We start from the raw sequence: 19,766 nt of genomic DNA, 5'->3' as shown, positions 1-19,766 counted from the left end.
GACATTTAACTCGGCCTCTTTAATCGCTGCTTCGTAACGGGGTTGTTGTCCTACGTACGGGTACGCGCCCGTCCGTTGTGTCCATGTTGTTTTTGTTAACGATTATGAGGTAAATATTGCGCTTGGGTTTTTTTTTACGAGCTGCCCTTTGCTTGAGCCAGGATGCACTGCAGACAGGAAGCTGTGTGTGTGTGTGTTTGGTGGTGGTGGTGGGGGGGAGAATCTCTTTAAGACGAACGACTGGATTTATAACTGTGTATATAGTATGGCTCGGTGTGAGCTTTGCAAACGTTGGCATGAGAGTGCCAGACCAACGTTTCTGGTGTGGTTCTGGACACAAAACAAGGTGACTGCAGTGCACACACACTGCTGCCCCCCACCACCGTCCTAGCTCATTTACACTGCTTTAGTTGGTTAAATACAAATACAAAAAAAGTGCCATTTCCACGGGGAAATTACGATAGCATTAACAATTGCAGGCATGGAATGGTTCGCGTTAATTTCGGTGAAGGCACCCTGTCGAACTTGAGTAGACGACGGTGTATTTGGGGGGGGGGAGGGGATTAACATTAAGAACACAGCCGTTAGGTGCGAGCAAAAGCAAAGTTTTCGTAAAAGTAAAAGTTGGTGCAGCAACTTTTGCGCAACTGATGCCGCAGCCGCCGCATTTGTACGGATGGAATTGAATAACCGTACAAGTTGGGATACGATCCCTAGAAGAGCCAACATTCACGACTGTAAATTACCGGTTGGGCTGTGATTTTCAAAGGGGTAAAGTTTTGGGGGATGGGGATGACGCAGCTGCTACCGCCTTTGGAAGCCGCGTCAACCAGACTCGCCTGACTATCTGGGGAATCATTACGTGGTCGGTGGCCGCGGTAGCTCCCAGTCCTTGTACGCACGCATCCCCTGGGTCCGATGGTAATGGAAAAAAAACCATCCCGCAAACTGCACCACCAAATCGGATCCAGCTCTGGGTTCATGGTCTTTGGAAGAACTCACCCTACACCCACTACTACCCTTCCCCCATCACCACACCCTCCCCTCCACAACCCCCATCATCACCATCATCATCCTCCTCCCTACACCCCCCACCCCTCCTCCCCTTCCTCACTACCACCAACCAAACCACCCACCCACCCACACCCGTGCAAACGCCCGCCTCCTTTTACTCCAGGAGAGCGGGACCCGAGCCAGCCCCAGTCAATCAGGCTGTCAATCACTGTCGCGGCGCAGCCCTTTGATGTCGGGTGCGCGCACGGGAGCGCCGAGTCGGGCGCATTGATCGCGTGGCCTCCTCCCGCCAGGTTTAACCCCTTGTTCGTCTCCGCACAACCGGCTTCTCGCTCGCCCGTCGCCCGCCCGGAGTCTGCTGGCTGCGACCAACGCGACCGGGGCCGCACGACGGCGCAGAGCCCTCCTCCTCTCCGCCTCGACGAGGCTTGCTGCCGCACCACCACCACCAGCAGCAGCCGCAGCCGCTCTCTCGCCGCTCTCTCGCCCGGCTTCTGCCCAGCTTCGTGAGCAGGAGAGACCGAGAGCCACCCACCCAGGGGCTGTGGACCCACAAACGGCGGCAGGTAACAGCGGCCGAGCGCAGGAGCACAACTCTACAAGTGTACATCTCCAGCCCTCCCTTCCCTGCGGCCCTACCCACATCCACGCCAACATCTTCCCCCCCCACCCCCCTTCGGCGTCGGCTGCTTGGGGGCTTCCCTTTTCCCTTTTGAGTCCAAAAGTTACCCGGCTCGAGTCCCCCCCCGACCACCTCTGCCTGCCCCGCCTGGAGGAGCAACCATGCCGCAGCTTGCGGCGGCGACCGCGGGGCCCGAGGAGCTGGGAGCTAGCGACGAGATGATCTCGTACAAGGACGAGGGCGAGCAGGAGGAGAAGGCGAACGAGAACGCCGACGTGGAGCACGACTTGGACGACCTGAAGTCCTCGCTCGTTCACGAGTCGGAGAGTCGTGGAGGCAGCGGCTCGGACGCAGAGGTGGGTCTGGAGGGAGGTGGAGGGGGGGATGAGTTTGCGGGTGATGGAGGAAGGGACGCTCAGTCCGCCATCATCATCATCTACTATCACCACCACCATCATCATCTTACTGCCACCATCACCCGGCGAGTGAGTTTGCTAGTGATGGAGGAAGGACGCACAGTCCCCCATCATCATCATCTACTATCACCACCACCATTATCATCTACTATCACCATCATCATCTTACTGCCACCATCACCCGGCAAATGAGTTTGCTAGTGATGGAGGAAGGACGCTTAGCCCGCCATCATCATCATCTACTATCACCATCACCACCATCATTATCATCTACTATCGCCATCACCACCATCATCATCTTACTGCCACCATCACCCGGCGAATGAGTTTGCTAATGATGGAGGAAGGACGCTTAGCCCGCCATCTACTATCATCATCATCCACCATCATCATCTACTATCATCATCATCTACTATCATCATCATCTACTATCGCCACCACCATCATCATCTTACTGCCACCATCACCCAGCGATTCGAACTCGAGTCACTGCTCGGGTGCCAGGTGAGGTTGTGGGGTTGGGGGGACGACGACAACAAAAGTTGTCTAGGGTATAAATGATGTCGGCCACGCGATCTCTTGCTCACTTCGTCACCGCAAGCTATTAGCGACCGAGCGGGACACGCACACGGAGTGATGACAACACGAGGATGCAGTCCGCCCTCTCTCCGCCTCGAGATATAACAATATGCAGCAGTGGATGTCTCTAGTTGTGCACTTATTGAGTTCTAGAACAAGACGATATGGGTGTTTTTTTTTCCCCTTTCCTTCCGTGCACTCCATCGTGATTTAGACATTTTTAATGCGTGCACATTTTAATGGCGATCCCATCGCATTCTAAAACAACATTTTATAGGTTTACGCATTTAGCAAATCGTTGTCTCCGGAGTGTGTATGTGTGTGTGTGTATTATGCGTGGTTGTTCACAATGCGGCGTTAAATCGGTTGAGCTCGAAAACAAAGGATCCAGGTGTGTTGCGTGTGTGACACCTTGAGGGCGGATAAAAGCCCTGGGTGTGGGTGGTGTGTAGTAAGGCCCGCAGTAGCAGCGTGCGAAGAGTTCACAGGATGGGATTAAACACCTTTTGCTTGCGTGGTCACTGACACTCGTTTATTTCTCGGGGGGGGGGGGGTCTCCATTGAGACGGACGACGATTCCGGTTCCAACCTTACCACCTCCTCCTAAACGTTGTTGACATTCGGTATTTTGTTGTGCACTTCATACCTCTGGCAAGCCCTTATCCAGTGGCCCTACCTTATTTACAGACAAATTCAGAACTTATTGGTCACCATGTGGGCCCCCTTATACATCTCCCACGTGCATCCTACAAAGTTCCCGTCACAAGGGGAGAAACACAAAGGTGACATGTTTTTGTGCCCGTATTGAGACGGCTGTACCACCGTATGGACCTGAAAACTCAATTTCCCTGTACAAGATTACGGGGTAAACCGGTATGGGATGACGGCTATGGCACTGTTAGCCAAAACATGTTGTACCCTAACTGGCTGATCACAAACCGATCACAAAACTTGACTGTACGAAAGATAGTTTAACCATGAACGAGGATATTTTCCACGTTGCGTAGTTGTCCGAAAGCATCTTGAAGGCGCTTTTCTGTCCACGAGGAGATGGTTACGATTCGAGGGCAGAGGTGAAACGAGTTCAGTTGTATGCAGGACACCTAAAAGCCGCACCATTTATTTAGTTGCATTCGCTACTTTTGCTTCCTCGGTTTAAAAAACCAAAATCTCCAATGTATGTTTTGTTTAATATGTTTCTAAGTAACCTCGTGAAAATACGACAATCGGCCGCGTTACGCAAAAAAGAGAAAAAATGAACGGTCAATAGTTGTGTACTGACTGCTATATTTGTTGTCAAATGTTATCGTGAAGTCGTATACATACATACTTCTAGGCCGCGTGCAGTATTTGTACGATTCGCCTTTATATTAAAATGCAATACTTTGAACGGTAATTTAAAGACAATCTTCGTGCAAAACGAATACATCACATCATTATACACACTCTGATTGCGCAACATTGGGTACTTTATACAACGCGTGTATGTTAATAGTACAGGACAATGTCGCATACTCCGACATACACAAATAAAAAAAACTGCGTAGCGAACAAATACCGAGCAGTTTGACTGCAATTACACCTGGGTATTTACGAATTAAAAAACGTTTGTGTGGACTGCAGTGATTTTATTTATGCAGCAAGGCGGCGGTGACGTATGGGTAAGGCCTTTAAACTTTGCGTGCAGTACACAACTCACGTGCGCGCGTTTTTTTCACAGCCCTTCGGAGTGAGTGCCACTGAATGTCGCCTTTAAACGCGTTTCCAGGGGCTACCTACGTTCGCATGCGTGCGTGCGTGTATTTACGTGGCACTGGTGAGACAAAGGCGGCCGTGCGTGGTGCTGACCGCCCACCCCCCCCCCCCCCTCTCCCTCTGCCTTGTGTGTGCCTTGCCGGCCTTCATAGCTAACAGCACTTGCCCCAACAGGTATGCTAAGGCTACACGGGGGATCTTTATCTTGTGTATTTGCGCTTGCGCCCTTGTGTGTGGGTGTTCGTTGTCAATGCAGGGTGATGGGCGCCCGCAGACGTTTGACGGTCGGCGCTTGGAAGACGATGGTGAGTCGTGCACAGATGTCATTATTAACTTTAAACACCCCCCCCCCAATCTCTCTCTGCTCCCCGTCCCTCCCCCCACCACAAATTTGGTGTTCGCTTAACACGGACCCCTTCCAAACTCTGTTGCCCACGGGGGTCCAAATCTAACAACCATTAATAAAAGCCGTTGCTGCACTTGTAGATCACTCCAAAACGCCGCACAAACTTCAAAAAACCGCTACCCCCCCCCCCCCCCCAAAAATAAAGACACGGCACAAAGTAGGGAGATTGCAGAGACACCTGTGCTAAGCCACGTGGTTGAACCTGTTAGCTCACCCAGTGGCTTGCGGTTGCTTTGAAGCACTCTGGACTGTAATTAATGCCCTCTTTCCCAAGAAAGTAGTTACACTTAAGACGTTGACAGCGTTTGAAACGTGGTCATGATGCGAATTTTCGGGATGATCACGTTGCCTTTGATGAGATGATTTTTGTTTATTTTCTGGGCGCGCGAGCACGTGCGTGTATTGTTTGCTTACCCGTGTCATAAGTGATGGCATATTGTGCCATAAGTTACATGCTGTTTCTGTAACAACTAACGGAATTCTAATTGCATAACTACGTAACAGAATTTTGTTTTATTTAAAGCCTCACCGAGTTTGAAGACTCTGTTAGGGTCCTGCACGTTTTGCCAGTTCCATTTGAGTGGCGTTTGGGGTGGATACTCGGGCAACTCGCAAAATGAAGGGGGATAACGCTAAAATGGTTGTGCACAGATAGCACCAAGAATCCACTGTGCGATACAGCCATCCCATGCCCCCCCCCCCCATCCGATTTTCTGACCAGGGCTCAACCCTGCTCAGCATCTTGAGATTTGACGAGTTTTTTTGGGGCGCACATTTGTGGTATTTTTTTCTGACGTGTCGTGCGCAAAACTTGCACACAACTCGCGCGTGCACAGCTCCACACTGGTTGCGTTGCGCGTACCTCGCTCTCCGCCTCCCTAGGTCGCCACCGGGGTGAAGGCCACCTGATCAGCTCCATGTACACCGGGTTCCCACTCCTCATGCTGCCTGACCTGGGCACCCCGTGTCTCTCCCAAGGCGCACTTTCTCCTCCGGTACGTGTCGGACAAACCCACCCCAAAATATCACGTACCCCTCGACCGAACCTCCCCCCACCCGCCGCTTGTATATGTCGCCCGTTGCTTGTGCGTTTACTTGTCTCTTACAACACGTGCCGTCCTCTTCACCCCCCCCCCCCCCATGTGTACACGTGCTTACCAGCCCGCCTATGCATTGTGCTTTGACTGATAACAGCTTCCTGCCGAAAGTCGGTAGCGACGCAAACCACACGTTGTTAATAGGAGCGCGGGGGGGGGGTGGCGGCCCCCCTCCCTTCTCTTCCTCTCAACACATTGAAGGGGCCCCTATTGTCAGTGAAAGGGTTGTGTTGTGATGTATTGGGAGGAGCACCCAGGGGCACGTTTTAGCGGTGACCCCTCTCCACCAGTCGGCCACTCTTTCAGAGTATCTGGAGATCCGCGCGTCGTGTTTTCTACGAATGGTTTTGACTTTTTTAACGTCACGATTTACGTGCCGTTCGCACTCCTTAAGTGATGACCCGACCCAAGCATGCTGCTGTGTACAGGGGAGTGCAAGTGCGTGTTAATGTGCAGCCGCTGATGATGATTATTCTCGTCCAGTGTCGTGATCTCTGTCAAGTTCTATAGATGCCTTTGATATTGGTTTAAATGCCTCCCCCTCCCCCCTTTAAATGACGGAACATTATTTTAAGTGTCGTTTTGACCATCATGCAACTCCTCAATAGCACCAAGTGGGTGTTCATGTACAGCCAAAAATGATTATTTAACCGCTATTTTTTAGCCTATGGTTATAGCAATAATAATACAAAAGAACAAGACGGTACCTTTTTTGGTCCATGAATGCTGACCAGTTTTATTTCCATTAGAAGCAGTCATTTAAAATTACCTTATTTTCTTTATTTTATCCTGGCCAGAAGCCGCTGAACTAAAGTACGCATATTTCATTTTAAACAATGTGCGTGGGGTTTTGTTTCTCCCTTTCCTTTATTACTCTGCGATGAAATCAAAGGGCTTTTACAATAAAATATTTACGTGTAACTACATACAGTACTGTTTACATGACCCAAAACATGTCAATAAACCCTAGGGTTACACACACACACACAAATTAGACATGGATGCTATGTAATTGGAGTCGACTTGCAAAGGTTACAAAGTTACCTATTACGGCAATTCTCTGCATTCCATATTTTGCCGCAGCCTCGCTTTGAACACACGTTGGTGTCACGTATCCCAGCCTGTTTTGACGTTCTTTGATCCCGTAGGGCCTGTTGTCACCCATACATATTTGTGAAATTGTCAGCGTAGCCCTTATTCCACGTAGGCCTGCATAAGTGGCAAAAATATAGGGAATTGAAACACTGCTCAAAACAACAGGGAAGCGGAGAGTGGGGTAATCGTTAAGTGTGACTGCGTTCTGTTACAAGGCAGCGGCAGCGGCGGTGGGCTGCTATCAGGCTTATTTTGTTTAAAGCCGGTAGGCCGCTATTTGGGGCCTGATAGACTTGAAGGAGATTGAGCAGGGCAGAACTAATCCACAAATTGTACGCATTGCAACAGGACGCTTGTTTTAGTTTCAGCAGACGAGAGTAATTGTTGGTGGATGTCAGGGTTAAAGTGATTGTGGTTTGTGCATTAACGTTTCGCATTAGCAGCCTGAACATTCGATTTTGTTTTATATGCTCCCGAATAGAAACGTAGCGAATACTGGAACACGACATTGTTAATACTTTGGCAGATTGTCGACTATTGTTGAAGGTATGTTGATATAATAACGGTCTCGTTTTGTCTTTAGCAGAATCGAGCTAGTTGATTAAAAAAACAAAAATATTAGAGCAGCAGTTTAGTTGGTCAGATGATCTGGAGAGATGCCCAATACAGATGTCGTGTGTGATGAGCAAGTGACATATTAATTCCAATTCCTTCGTTTTTTTTTTGTCATGCTCTCCAGGCTTTTATAAAATGTTCACACTTCCACCAATCATCTTGTAGACGTCGTGGCCTAGCTCCCATAGCTATCCAGCTTTTACGCCAGAGATGTTGCGATTTGTATGCTTTGCCTTGTGCAACGACTCAATGTTGCATTCGTCTCTGACTTTTAAACTCGCATCAGTGTTCCTTAAAAAAAATTCTAAGCATTTGTTTGCAGTCATTGATATGACCAGTTGGATCCCTTTGTGCTGTACTGACGTGGTGTGTGAGCATTCCAGATGCTCTCCCACCCCCCCTTCCGCAGAGCCACAAAGATTTACTTTTAGATGGCACAAACTCTGTGCAATCTCCAGTTACCGCTTTCAGCTGCACCTGGTGTCGGGAATTTGTAAAATCCGAGAAATATGTCTCTGCTGGTCAAATGGGCACTCCCGAAAACAAGAGATGTCCCTGGTGTGTGTGTGTACCCCGGCATGGTCCTTGCCATACCACCCCTTCGTGCTCTGTGACAGCCTCAATAGGTGCTTGCTAACAGCTCTTGTCCCAACAGTATACATGCCTGTAGGGATATCTTTGTCCTGATCTTTGTACAGTTTTCTAAATCTGTACGATGATTCAAGAGAGAATAATTTCCACAAACCCCCGATATCCGTTTATTACAAGTACATGGTCAGCATCTCTTCACCTCCATTGCAAGCGAATATGTTTATGGGAAGGTCGGGCTATGCTTTGTTTATCAGGGTTGAGTGGATCAATTGGGAATAATTGATGGAGGATGACATGATGTGGGGATGAAGTGTATTGAGAGATATGTCAGCGGTTGGAATTGAGCTAGATTCTGTCCCTGGAATGACAAAGGTTAGACGCACATTCTTTTCCGCAAAATCTGTAAATGCTTTAATACGCAAACATGCTTGTACACCAAACTACTAAAATGCGGTCTGCCATTGTAGGGTTAATGGTCACTGCTTAATGGTTTTTGTTCAATGTTGAAAGCCATTTGTTGAAAGCCATTTCTGTAACTTCATATCGCACGAGCAACATATGCTGAGAACAACAACAACAAATGTAATGATTTTCTTAATTTTTGGAGCTTTCGTGACTGCAGGAATTATTCTTTGGTTCTTTCGGTTAAGCCTGATGATGATTGCTTGTGTTGCAATCGAAACGTTGCTATTTTAATTTATTATTTTATCTTTAGACGTGACTTAACCGAAAGAACCAAAGAATAATGATTTTCTTGTTTGAAATTACGAAGCTCTTTAATTCCACACAACGGCACTGCCAATCCTGCCAGTTAAGTCAACGTTGTTGCTTGTTAAGGGACAGCGCGGGTCCCTCTTACCAAAACCAACATCCAAAGAGGGAAAGAAAGCGACCACATTTAAAAACAGCAACGGCGCAAAGTTGTTGTTGTTGTTGTTTCTGTGCGTGCACTTCGACTGCATTTGTAAAACAGTCGTTGCTTTGCTTGGCCGATGCATTCGCCGAAAAGTTAGTCAAGCAGTGACTCAACGCTGACGAAGTTGTAACCACGAGGCAGGCTGAGAGGGTTATCGGCTCATGACTCAAAAGGTGTATCGGTTGGGCACACTTTGGGGGAGGGGAACGTACTGAAGAGGGTTGGGGGGGGGGTGAGAGCATGGCTGGGAGACGGGGAGGGGGTCCAATGTCAGGGTAAAGTGGGGGGAAAAAAAACACTGTGGCCTTGTTTTCGTGAGACTTCTTTTCACGCGTGTGTATGTATGTCGAACTTTTTTCGCACTGTACATAGCCAACTGTGCCTATCGAAGGACAACAAACTAAACGCAAAAAGGCACCTCCCCGATTAGCACGGTTGGCTACTTACGGTGCGAAAGAAGTTCCACAAACATTTGTGTGACCAACTTTCCTTTTGCAATTACATTTCATCCAGGTTTAAACTCCAGTAAACCTGTGGCATGGGAACTCGTTATTGCAGATGGCCGAATAGGAATTTCAAATTCCTTTTTTGCGTGCAATACATGAGCTAACACACACCTTGGCCTTATCCAATAACAACACGAAAACAAACGTATGCATCGACTAGTCATAAAAGAGGCTGTTGCAGTGGAAGAAGTGACAGTGCGTGGGAATAAAATGACAAACAGTGTTGCCTGGTCAAAAATATTCCCCTCCAGTATCTGGTTAATGCGGCTAAGCACGCTGCAGTGGATAAAAATCGCTTGTGGACCTTTTTAAAGTGGTTGGCCTCACATAGCCTCTGTAAACAAACACGGTTCTCTCCCTTGTACGTGGGAGTTGTGGTGCTCCATGTCTGTATTTTACCAAGCGCTGGTGCTATCTGGCGTATGTGTGTGTGTGTGTTTATTCGTTATCCCTGCTTTCATGTGCCTCCAATTAGCGCTTCTTTGTTCGTTTGTGAAACGTGACGATTAAACGCACGCCTTCTCGTGCGCGTTTCACTGCGGTGTTGGCAATGGTCGTCGTCGCCCCCCCCCCCCCATTCGTCTCTGGAAGAGAGCCACGTCAATGGGATTGTTGGCACAAGCAGGGCGATTCTTAGCATTTTGGGGTCGTCGTTTGGTTGTGAGCATAGCGGAGGGCGCGTGGCCACCGAAGTGGGAATGTGGCGCGACGCGCCCTGGAGGTGGCTCGTAGCCAGGTGGCTGCCTCACGGCTGGAGGTCAGAGGTCAGGGTTGCAGTACGTGTGGCCATGTGACCCAGACAGTGGAGTACTCTGTGGGGACTGGGGAAGGGGGGGAGATATGCTTTGCTCGCAGATAAACTAAAGCTAAACTCTTTTTTTATGTACCAGGTAAGGCCCCCACTGAGCTATGTAGCTCTTTGTCAGAAGCAACCTGGCCACAAATAATATCTCGACGAAAGTGGCTTATGTGGAAATTTATGGCAGTCAAATATTCTTAATGCACGTTGATTGCAAACGTGGAGAGAAAAAAGCGGAAGACCCGGAGAAATATGCACGCGACCACAGGGAGATGATGCAAACTCCAAATACACAGCCGTCAGTGATGGGGCTTCACTCGGTGTAATAAATGCACAGCACTCGTTACGCAATGCCCTTTCCCTAGCAAATGCATGATATTCAAATAATTCCAATAATTAGGATTGGCAGTCCTTTGCAACGTAGGCCTCCCTGCGCCGTGTTGGTTGTGTGGGTCGTTTCACCATACTTCACCACCCTGGTCAGTGGGTTGGTGAGTGGGGGAACTCAGGACCGGTTCGGTTAATTCTCGCCGTTCGTTGGCCATGTCCAGGAATCAAACTCGGGTTGCCGGGTCCGTTGTATTGTGTTTCATACTTGGCTGTCTTAGTTTACGTCGTTGGCAGTACATGGTGGCTTTAGAATTGGTAGAATGTTTGTTCAAAGTGACATTATCCAAATCTCATTTTCAGAAGCATTTGCCGCATTGTACATCTTTTCCATGAACTGCGCTTGCCTGTACGCCGTGCTCGAATTGTGCCAGTTGTCATGGAAATAGTTAAGGGCCTGGTTTGAGTTTCTTATTGAGCAGTGCTTATGCATCAATCAATAACTCGGAAGGTCATGATGTGTGGTGACTGAAATATGAATTATGTCGGTAATTGTTGCTATAAATGTTAGAAAAAAACAAGCATGATGTGTAAAAATATAAATAGATACTGTACACTTTTTTTAGTTACCTCATACAATGCTTCTGAATGTTATTATTATTTTTACCAGGGTTTTGGAGATTATTGCCCTGCTGTAAAGCTAATGCAAACTGCTGTGGGTTAAGGGCTTGGCATCTGACCCTTTGAACTGATTTTAACTTTAATTCTTAAAAGCTGAGTGTTTGCATGTGTCTGTGTGCATGCGCTTGAATGAAATGTGTACGTTTGTGGGGAGCAAGAGCCGTGGTTGGCGGACTGCGCTATGAACCGAGTGACCCGAGTTTGATTTCCGGCTAAAGATGACATCAGTGGTGATTCATCTGAACCAGGCCTGTGCCTTCCCCCTACGTCGACTCGGCCTTAAATGTGTACCTGGTATGGCAGTGTGGCAAACTGCATCAACGGGGGAGCAAACGTGGCCAGGCATGGTACTGCCCCCCCCCCCCCATGTGCCCCCTCGTGTGTCCTGCCCATCCTTCAAAGATGCTCGCTAACAGCACTTGCTCTAAGAGCCTGTATAGGCTATATGGGGTGGGGGAGAGGGTGGGGGGGGGTCTTTCTGTGTGTAGGTGCATGTGTGAGCATGTGTGTTTCTCTCTGTGATTTTAACAGGATGTGAAAGTTCCCAGTGTAGTTTTAGGTAACGATGATCACTGGCGCTAAGCTGAATGGCACAGCTATGCAAACACGTGGTGCTGTGTGACAGGAAAGCTATCGCCGTGTGTTCCCTCTGCAGGGTGCCCTCGAGTGAAGTTGTGATTTCCCAGCTCCGTTCCCATTGCCCGCCCGTATACGCATCAAGGTTATGCGTCGCATCGGGGAAAAAATTGTGGGAAATATGATGTTGCGACTTTTTTACGCCAAATATGCTACTCTTGGGATGAGAGCGGTAGCACATTGTTCGTAAACCGCACCTGGAATATGAGAACTTGAGTTTCATACCTGGCCAAGGCTTATGTCAGTGTTGAGTGATATCTGAACCAGCTTTGCCCCCCCCCTCCCTCCCATGCCCCGCCCCCCTTTGCCAACTCGCACTAACCCGCAAGGTGAAGTATGGTCAAACAACATGGTGTGGCAAAGCCTCTATCCAACCTTCGATTGGCATTTTCAGTACCGGTTTGATCTGGTATGCAGAAGTGGTTCAAAAACGGCCACGGGAACAACTCCCCCTTATTTGTTGTATAAAGTTTGAGGTTCCATGATGAGGTTGCCCGTGTGTTCATATTGCTTCTCGGCAACAGGTGACTTGTGCTTTGAGCGTCTACGTGGGCTCTGGCTTGTGCGATGTGCGTGTGTTTGCGCTGACCGAGCCATTAAGACGTCGTACCAAGGAATCAATCATTTAATTGGTTTCTCCCATGGAGAAATGTTTTTACAACCACTGATTATATTTGTGTAAATCACATCTCCAGGTGGTTTATGTCAGAACACTGAAGACGGACACTGCTGCTGGATGAAGGACTTGCATTGCCATGACAGGCATGGGTGGTGTATGGCCATATACCTCACCTTGCTGTTGCAAGAAGGAGGAAGTGCATGATTGTTTGGGATATTACTCGCCACTCAAGTTGGCTATGGCCAGGAATTGAACTCAGGGGGCCAAACTCATTGTGCAATATACTAAGTATCACATCACTGTTCCACCCCGCGATTGATATGAAGGTCTCAAATATGCTAGCTGGTGTGTACTGCATGTGCTACACAATTATGTTGAAATTGAGTTGCTTGACTGTAATACATATGAATGGGATTCTAGGTGAGCAGCATCTTAATTTGGAATGCGAATATTAAACGTTATCGGGGATTTGTTTAGCTGACCCTGTCGTTGGCCGAGTAAACACATGGACCGCTATCTTGCCTATTTCCGAGGGCTGCTCGCTATACTTTAACGTTTCTTAAACGATTCAACGATCGTAGGATTGGTGGGAGCATGATTTGACAAGATCGTGTGTACAGAGCGATAACTATCACGTTAGAGAGAGAGAGAGCTTCAAGCTCAAACATTTGTGAACATTCAATTTGAAGCTATCTGGCATGGACCGTGCAACATTAACACGTGGCTGGTGCATTAACGATAGATCCGTCGAGTTGTAAGGCAGTCGGACGCAGTGCCAGCTCCACCTCGCCTCGCTGGTCCATAATAGGTGCTCGCTCACGACAGTTTAAGTCGGTCACTGCATCGTGCGCTTTTGGATGCCCTTCTGCGGCCATCCAGAACCCTCTTCCTTCACGCATAATAAAGCTACTGGGGCTATGCACTTGGAAATCGACATTGAGAACTCGTGTCGTTGGAACTACTTTTTGTGTTTAGTTTGTCCTTCCCCCCCTGCACCTCTGGTAAGCACGGTTGGCTACGTACGGTGCGAAAGAAGTTCTACATCTATACAGTTGCATTGCAACGGTCGAATAATACCAAGAAAAGAGGGCTTTGTGTACACCCAATGCAGGCATACGTGTAGATTTCCATTTACAAAAGGCACTTATGATTGGGGTAGCAGCTGGTAGTCCATTGTGTGACTTGGTGGTTTAGCTATGCAATAGGAGACCACGGCTTGAGGTTAGTATTGCTCTCCAGAAAAGGATTTTTAGATTTTTTTCTTTCTGAGCACTGATGCATATACTTACTAAAATCACCCAGGAATGTCTGTCCTTAAAGCTCGTGACGTCACTCCACGTCGACCAGCTCCCCTCATTAATAATCATGAGCAGGTCACGTCACTCCACGTCGACCAGCCCCCCTCATTAATAATCATGAACAGGTGACGTCCTCCAAATGGACACCCCCCCCCCCCATTCATAATAATTAGTGGCTGACGTCACTCCACATGGGGGGGGGGGGGCGAGGCGCCTCCTCCCCCCTCCTCAGCGTCAACTGACAACCCTCACTACGTCACGTGATCTCTGTAACGCTATTGAGACGTCAAAGTAAAAAAGACGTCGTGATGAACGAGGGATTATAACCTTAAAATGAAATAGGTCTGTGTCACCGCGCCCTTACAAATTGCACACGCATTGATGCAATGAATATCACGTTGCGGTCTGCTTTTCGCTTGCAAGTTTCAGATTTACTGCAATACACCCGTCCTTGGATGGGCAAAAGGTTAGTTTGGAATCGTGGCCCTGTTCCTATATGGCCACCTGGCTACCTACCTCTGTTGGAAGAGTTAAAACAATAATTGGAAATATTTTTTGTACAAGGCCTTCACGGTTAAAGCAGTGGCCCTAGCAGAGCTGTGGGTATTAATGCTCCTCATTGGGGGCACGTTTGTTTCACGTAGTCCATCGGTCACTAGATTATTGCATAATATTCAAAACGTTACGCAATTCCTGACTTTCCAGCCTGCGCAATGTTTTTCCATCGCGATGAGTTTTTCCTCAACGTTTACCGATTTGACAATGAACAAAACAGCGCTTTTATGTTAATGCTGTTGAATTAAGTGCGCCTGCAGCCGCCACTCTTTTTATAGTGCTATTAATGCTGTCGATTTTGAAAACATGTTTTGCTTGCTCAACTTACTATGCAGATCATGTATTCGTGTTTTTAATATCTCTTTCAAGCCCGATTTATTTAATGCAAAGAATAATTTTGCACGAGGACACGTTCCGCTTTCACTCGCCTGCAATCACTGCATGAAATCGCGACTCAACTAAAACTGTGCCATAACCAACGGCAACGCTGTTTATCGTCGTTGACCGATGTCAAGGCTTCAGTCGGACTACGCTCTGATAAAATTTAGAGCAGATTATGCACGCCGCCCACGTGAATCGCAATTTCACAGAAGTTGCGTAATGCAAACATTTTCACGCTTTTTGCCAACAATACTTGGCCTGCTTTAGTCTCGATGTTTTGATTTGTGAACTTAAAATTAGAATCTTAACTCTGGCTAAATTTAAAACGTTGTAGTGGAATTTGTTGAGGGGGGGGGGCGAGGGGCATGAAACCATTTGTGCCAACATTGCTATTATCCTCTGATATATCAGTTCTTAGAGGGATGTGGTGCACTTTGTAAGAACGTGAGATAAATTTGTTTATGTTAAACCTTCTCGGAAATGTGACCGTTTGCGAGGGAAACGACGTGAAAAATGTAGCGCCACAAAAGCAGCCGCTGTGCGAAATTTCCCAAATAATTTCACCACCGACATGAAGAGGGGAAGTTCAGCGGGTGGACATTTAGTTTTTACGTTCACATATCAAGTGTGTTGAAAAGTCAAATCGCACGATGGCCCGATCTACAAATACAAAAGTTACATTACAGCGATAACACTACGCGGATGCAAAGGAGACGTTACGGTGGTCCACTCCGCTGCTTCCTGACTCGGTTGTCTGGCTTGACCACCTGGAATGTGATATTGTACTTGGTGCTCTGTATCTACATCAGCCGTACGAGACGAGAATGAATCGCATGATGGCTGTGGGCAGTTATCGTGAGTTTAACACGTAGGAGGCTTTCGCTACCAATATCATCCATAATATTGGGCTTTTGGGTTCGATAGCTTGAATATAAATGTGGCTTTAAACCCACCACCATCCGACACAGCCAATTAGCGAGGTTTGTCACGTAAACGGATAATGCCAATTCGTTACTAGTACAGCACACCGGGTTTAACAACACATTCATATTTACGCGATCTAACCCACAAAACCTATATTATGGACTTGTGAGATGGGAAGAGTGAACACGGATAATAAAAAGGTCGACAATTTGATTGAGGGGAGTTGATATTTGAAATGGTGGTAATAGGAGTGCGATTCAGGAGAGTTCTCGCTCAATAAACGTGAAAAGTTGTGGTAAATTATCCTGTTATCCACGTTAATCCTTGCTGCTTTGTGTGGATAATAGGAATGACGCTTTACATAAATGCCTCTTTATAGGCAGATTTTATATATGCAAGTCAGATTTTTCTCTGGTAAAGGTTCCCATGGTTGAATATGGTCGGCGGCTTGTATTTTCTGACTCCGCGTTCTTTTCTTCTGTCCACGTATTTGTGACTTGGGGGCGGTGTGGGTGGGAGAAACTGGCTCACAAGACTACTTTAGTGGGCAATCTTTTTTTGGTTGGTTTCGAGAGCATCATTGTTGGCATGTAGACTCCACTAAAACATTAACGCTTGCACGGATACCACGACGATGGTTTAAAGTAAGACACGCAGGCAAGCGCGCGATGTGTTTGTGGTGGGGCTTTTTTTTCCTCCTATCCCGGGGCTGTTCCTGCTGCCTAAAATCACGGCAGGGTTTTTAGTTGTTGTCTCCGAGCGTGTGTGGCTGTTCCACAGCCGTGGCGGCACGCATGCTGGTGGGTGTGTCTGTGGGTGCTTGGTGGTGGTGGTGGGTGTGTGTGGAGGAGGGGGGGCACCTGGCCGGCTTGCGTCTTCAAACGCCCGCGTCGGCGTGTGGAATCTGACACGCGTGCGCGAGACGGGATGACTCCGGGGTGCTGTCACTCCGTCCTCCCGTCCACGCTGGCCCAGAGGCTGTGACTCTCTCTCTCTCGCTCTGCAGTGCAATACAAATGAATACAAGTATAAATCGAGGGCGCGTCGTCGGCAAAATGCACCAGCTGTTTTCGGGAGACCCGGGTTTTGATGTGGCCCTTTGATCAGCAGCGTGGTAAGAATGCCGTGCTCCCAGGCAAATAAGGCCAAGCCATTCTATCGTGTAGCATGCATCATGGAACTGAGAAGCATCTTTGTGTGTGTGTGGGTGTGTGTGGGGGGCAGTGGCGCTGTGGTTAGCGCACTGCGCTATAAACCCGGGGACCCGAGTGCGATTCCCGCTCGTGGTCCAACCTCGGTGACAAATATCTGAACCAGTCCTGGACCTCCCCTGGATCGACTTGGCCTTTTATGAATAACTGATGATACAGTGTGTAACACGTCAGCACTGGTGAGACAAAGGTGGCCGGGTGTGATGCTGGCCACCCCACCTCCATGTGTGCCTTGCCGGCATGTACTTGCTCCAACAGTCTGTAAATGCTATAGGGGCAACTTTGTCGTTATTAATCTATAATTTAAGCTTTTGTGACTGCAGGAATTACTATACTCATTGGTTCTTTCGGTAAAGTCACGTATGTAGAAATAAAATAAAATTTAAATAAATCACAAATAAAATAAATCTGTCGTTATTTTGTAGTCTAATAGCACGACGGTTGCTGGTAATACTACATTTGGAAATACATACATTTAAAGGTTTACCTGTTTTTTAAAGCATATTTGATCTAATTAATGTAATTATCACTATCAAAAGTGTGAGAGCCAATCAAGAACGTGCTCTGTTTTCAAGGGAAACAACGCATGTCATCTTATTTTTAATTTAACAGAATAGTTATCTTGTAAGGTGTGTCAGTACATTTTTAAGCCACACAAACATTGGAAGAAAAACATTTGTCTTAATTATTCGCGCTCTGTAATGTCGTGACGGAGAAATGACTTGCACATACACGGTGGCCCAAAAGTTAGGACATAGGGTTATTTCATTTATTTTAACACTGGCATGAAATAATTTAAATGTATTATTGAAGTTAATATTCTATCTATTATCATTTCTTCTTCCTGTAGGGGTCTCAAATCCGTCATTTACAAAACTCGACCAAGAACCTGGAATGAATTGAGACAATATTGTTGATGAATGTTCAAAGATTACATCTGCAATAAAAAAAGTTATAAATTCATTTCAAAAGAGAATGCATGCACACAGTGTTAATAGAAGTTCGTTAAATAAATATAACCCTGTGTGTCCTGAGTCTTGGGGCCACCCTGTGGGAGTGAACGCTTGGAGGTGGCTGACGGGGTCCCTCGGGGGTCAAAGCATTAAGCCAAGGACTGCTGAAATCATGGGTTCGAAAATCCAGTTTTTTGTCTCTCATTCAACCAATTTATTCAAGTGTATGTAGTTGACAATCTGAGTGTCTTGTCAGCATTTCCTTAAAACACATCCATTTTGACTACTTGCATGGTGTGTAATAGATGGTGTTTCTAGCGAGCATGAATAGATCTAAAGAAGTGGATTCATAAGTAGTTCCTTGACGTCATCTTCTGGGCCATTTGATTCATCTCAACGCATGACGACAGAAGTATTTCAATGTCATTGCGGGGGGAGGGGGTGTGGAAGATTGAGCCACTGATTATACCTGACTGCAGAATAACTTTTTCCAGAATGATATTGTATCATATATTAATTCTGCATGTCCGGAATTGACGTTAGCTTTCTGAAAAATCATAATAAGTAGGCCACTTATAAATATATTGGAGTGTTTATCAATTTGGTGATCACATTGTTACATCGCTGGATTGTGGGAGATGGTAGTGGCTTGGGGAGGTCTTCATCTCGCAGTAGTTAACGTGGCTGATGATAATGACGATGAATCGCACTGTGCAAGCACAAACATGCATGCCATTATTAGAGCATGGCAGTACGAAAATATATAAAACATGTGATTCCCTAGAATTCTCCACTGCAGTCTTCATCAATGAATCTTCATCGGGATATGCGAGTACTTTGTGCGGACTTGGACCTGACATTATTTGTGTGTGTGTACCAAAAGCATTACATACGAGACCCGGTATCACTGAAGAATGTAGCCTTTTGTCTTTTGCCCAAATTTTGCATGAGCGTTTCTTCAAAAACATTAATTAATCTACGAATACCATGGGCGTGTTGTTGGATGCGAGTTTAAATGATGGAGAAAAGTGTACAGCCTCGGGCACAGCTCTCCTCAATCACGAGATAGTCACATTGCTGCGTTATAATTTTAATCTTTACTGATAACTCAACTGATCGTAGATATCACTTTAAGAACCTTTTGTTGAAGTATTTTTGAAGTAGATTTATTCAAATTGCAGTTTAGCAAAATTTACAGCGATTTATCTGCACACATTGTGGTGGCACCAAGCAGGATCTTGTTCGCACGTGTTCACGAAAAACAACTGCTGAAAAGATGCCTTTTTTTTGTTCTGGTGGCCACCCAAGGTGGCCTTTTTAACACCACACATCTAAAACCAAGCATACACTTCTGTGTCATTGGTGTGAACATCCAAAGGTGCCACCCCAGATTTCAAAGATTTTCTAAAACCACTTTTCCCTCCCACTCCGAAGATCGCACCCCCTTTCCGCCAAACTCTAAATAAACTGTGGCACCTTTCCATGCGTCTCTCATTCCCTTCCTCCCTCGGCCGATTTAGGAGAACTGGACATTGTGGTGGCGTTGGGAATGGTTGTGATTGTCAGCAGTGTCGATTTCATTTTCGTGCCCACACACAGCCTTGTGATGATATTTAAAGAGAAATGTGGTAGCTTTCTTGGATCAAATTCTATATACAACGATGTAATCCACAGCCCTTTCTCAGTCAACTGCTGGATGAAACTACCCATGCTGTTTCAGTCATGGGGTGGTTGTTTGACCATAATTCACCGTGTTGGTCAATGTGGGTT

The 19,766-nt window shown here is 47.0% G+C and overlaps 1 protein-coding gene across 22 annotated transcripts in view; it reads left to right on the top strand.

Annotated features, from left to right (window-relative positions):
- Positions 1 to 203: 203 nt before the first annotated feature.
- Positions 204 to 19,766, top strand: part of TCF7L2 (transcription factor 7 like 2) — a 158,155-nt gene continuing 138,592 nt past the window's right edge. For 11 of the 22 annotated variants that reach the window (XM_078859669.1, XM_078859663.1, XM_078859667.1 and 8 more), the window contains exons 1-3: positions 1,160 to 1,992; positions 4,643 to 4,691; positions 5,675 to 5,787. In XM_078859669.1, coding sequence (XP_078715795.1) covers positions 1,798 to 1,992; positions 4,643 to 4,691; positions 5,675 to 5,787 — 357 coding nt within the window. In that variant the 5' untranslated portion in view covers positions 1,160 to 1,797. Of the gene's footprint in view, positions 347 to 1,155; positions 1,993 to 4,642; positions 4,692 to 5,674; positions 5,788 to 19,766 lie in introns of those variants that run through there. The other 11 variants (XR_013637136.1, XM_078859664.1, XM_078859655.1 and 8 more) reach the window with 6 other exon arrangements.

Source organism: Lampetra fluviatilis, chromosome 9 (assembly GCF_964198595.1).
Source record: "Lampetra fluviatilis chromosome 9, kcLamFluv1.1, whole genome shotgun sequence".
Classification (NCBI taxonomy): Eukaryota; Metazoa; Chordata; class Hyperoartia; order Petromyzontiformes; family Petromyzontidae; genus Lampetra; species Lampetra fluviatilis.
Note: the sequence above shows the minus strand (reverse complement) of the source record. Positions and strands in the feature narration are given on the sequence as shown.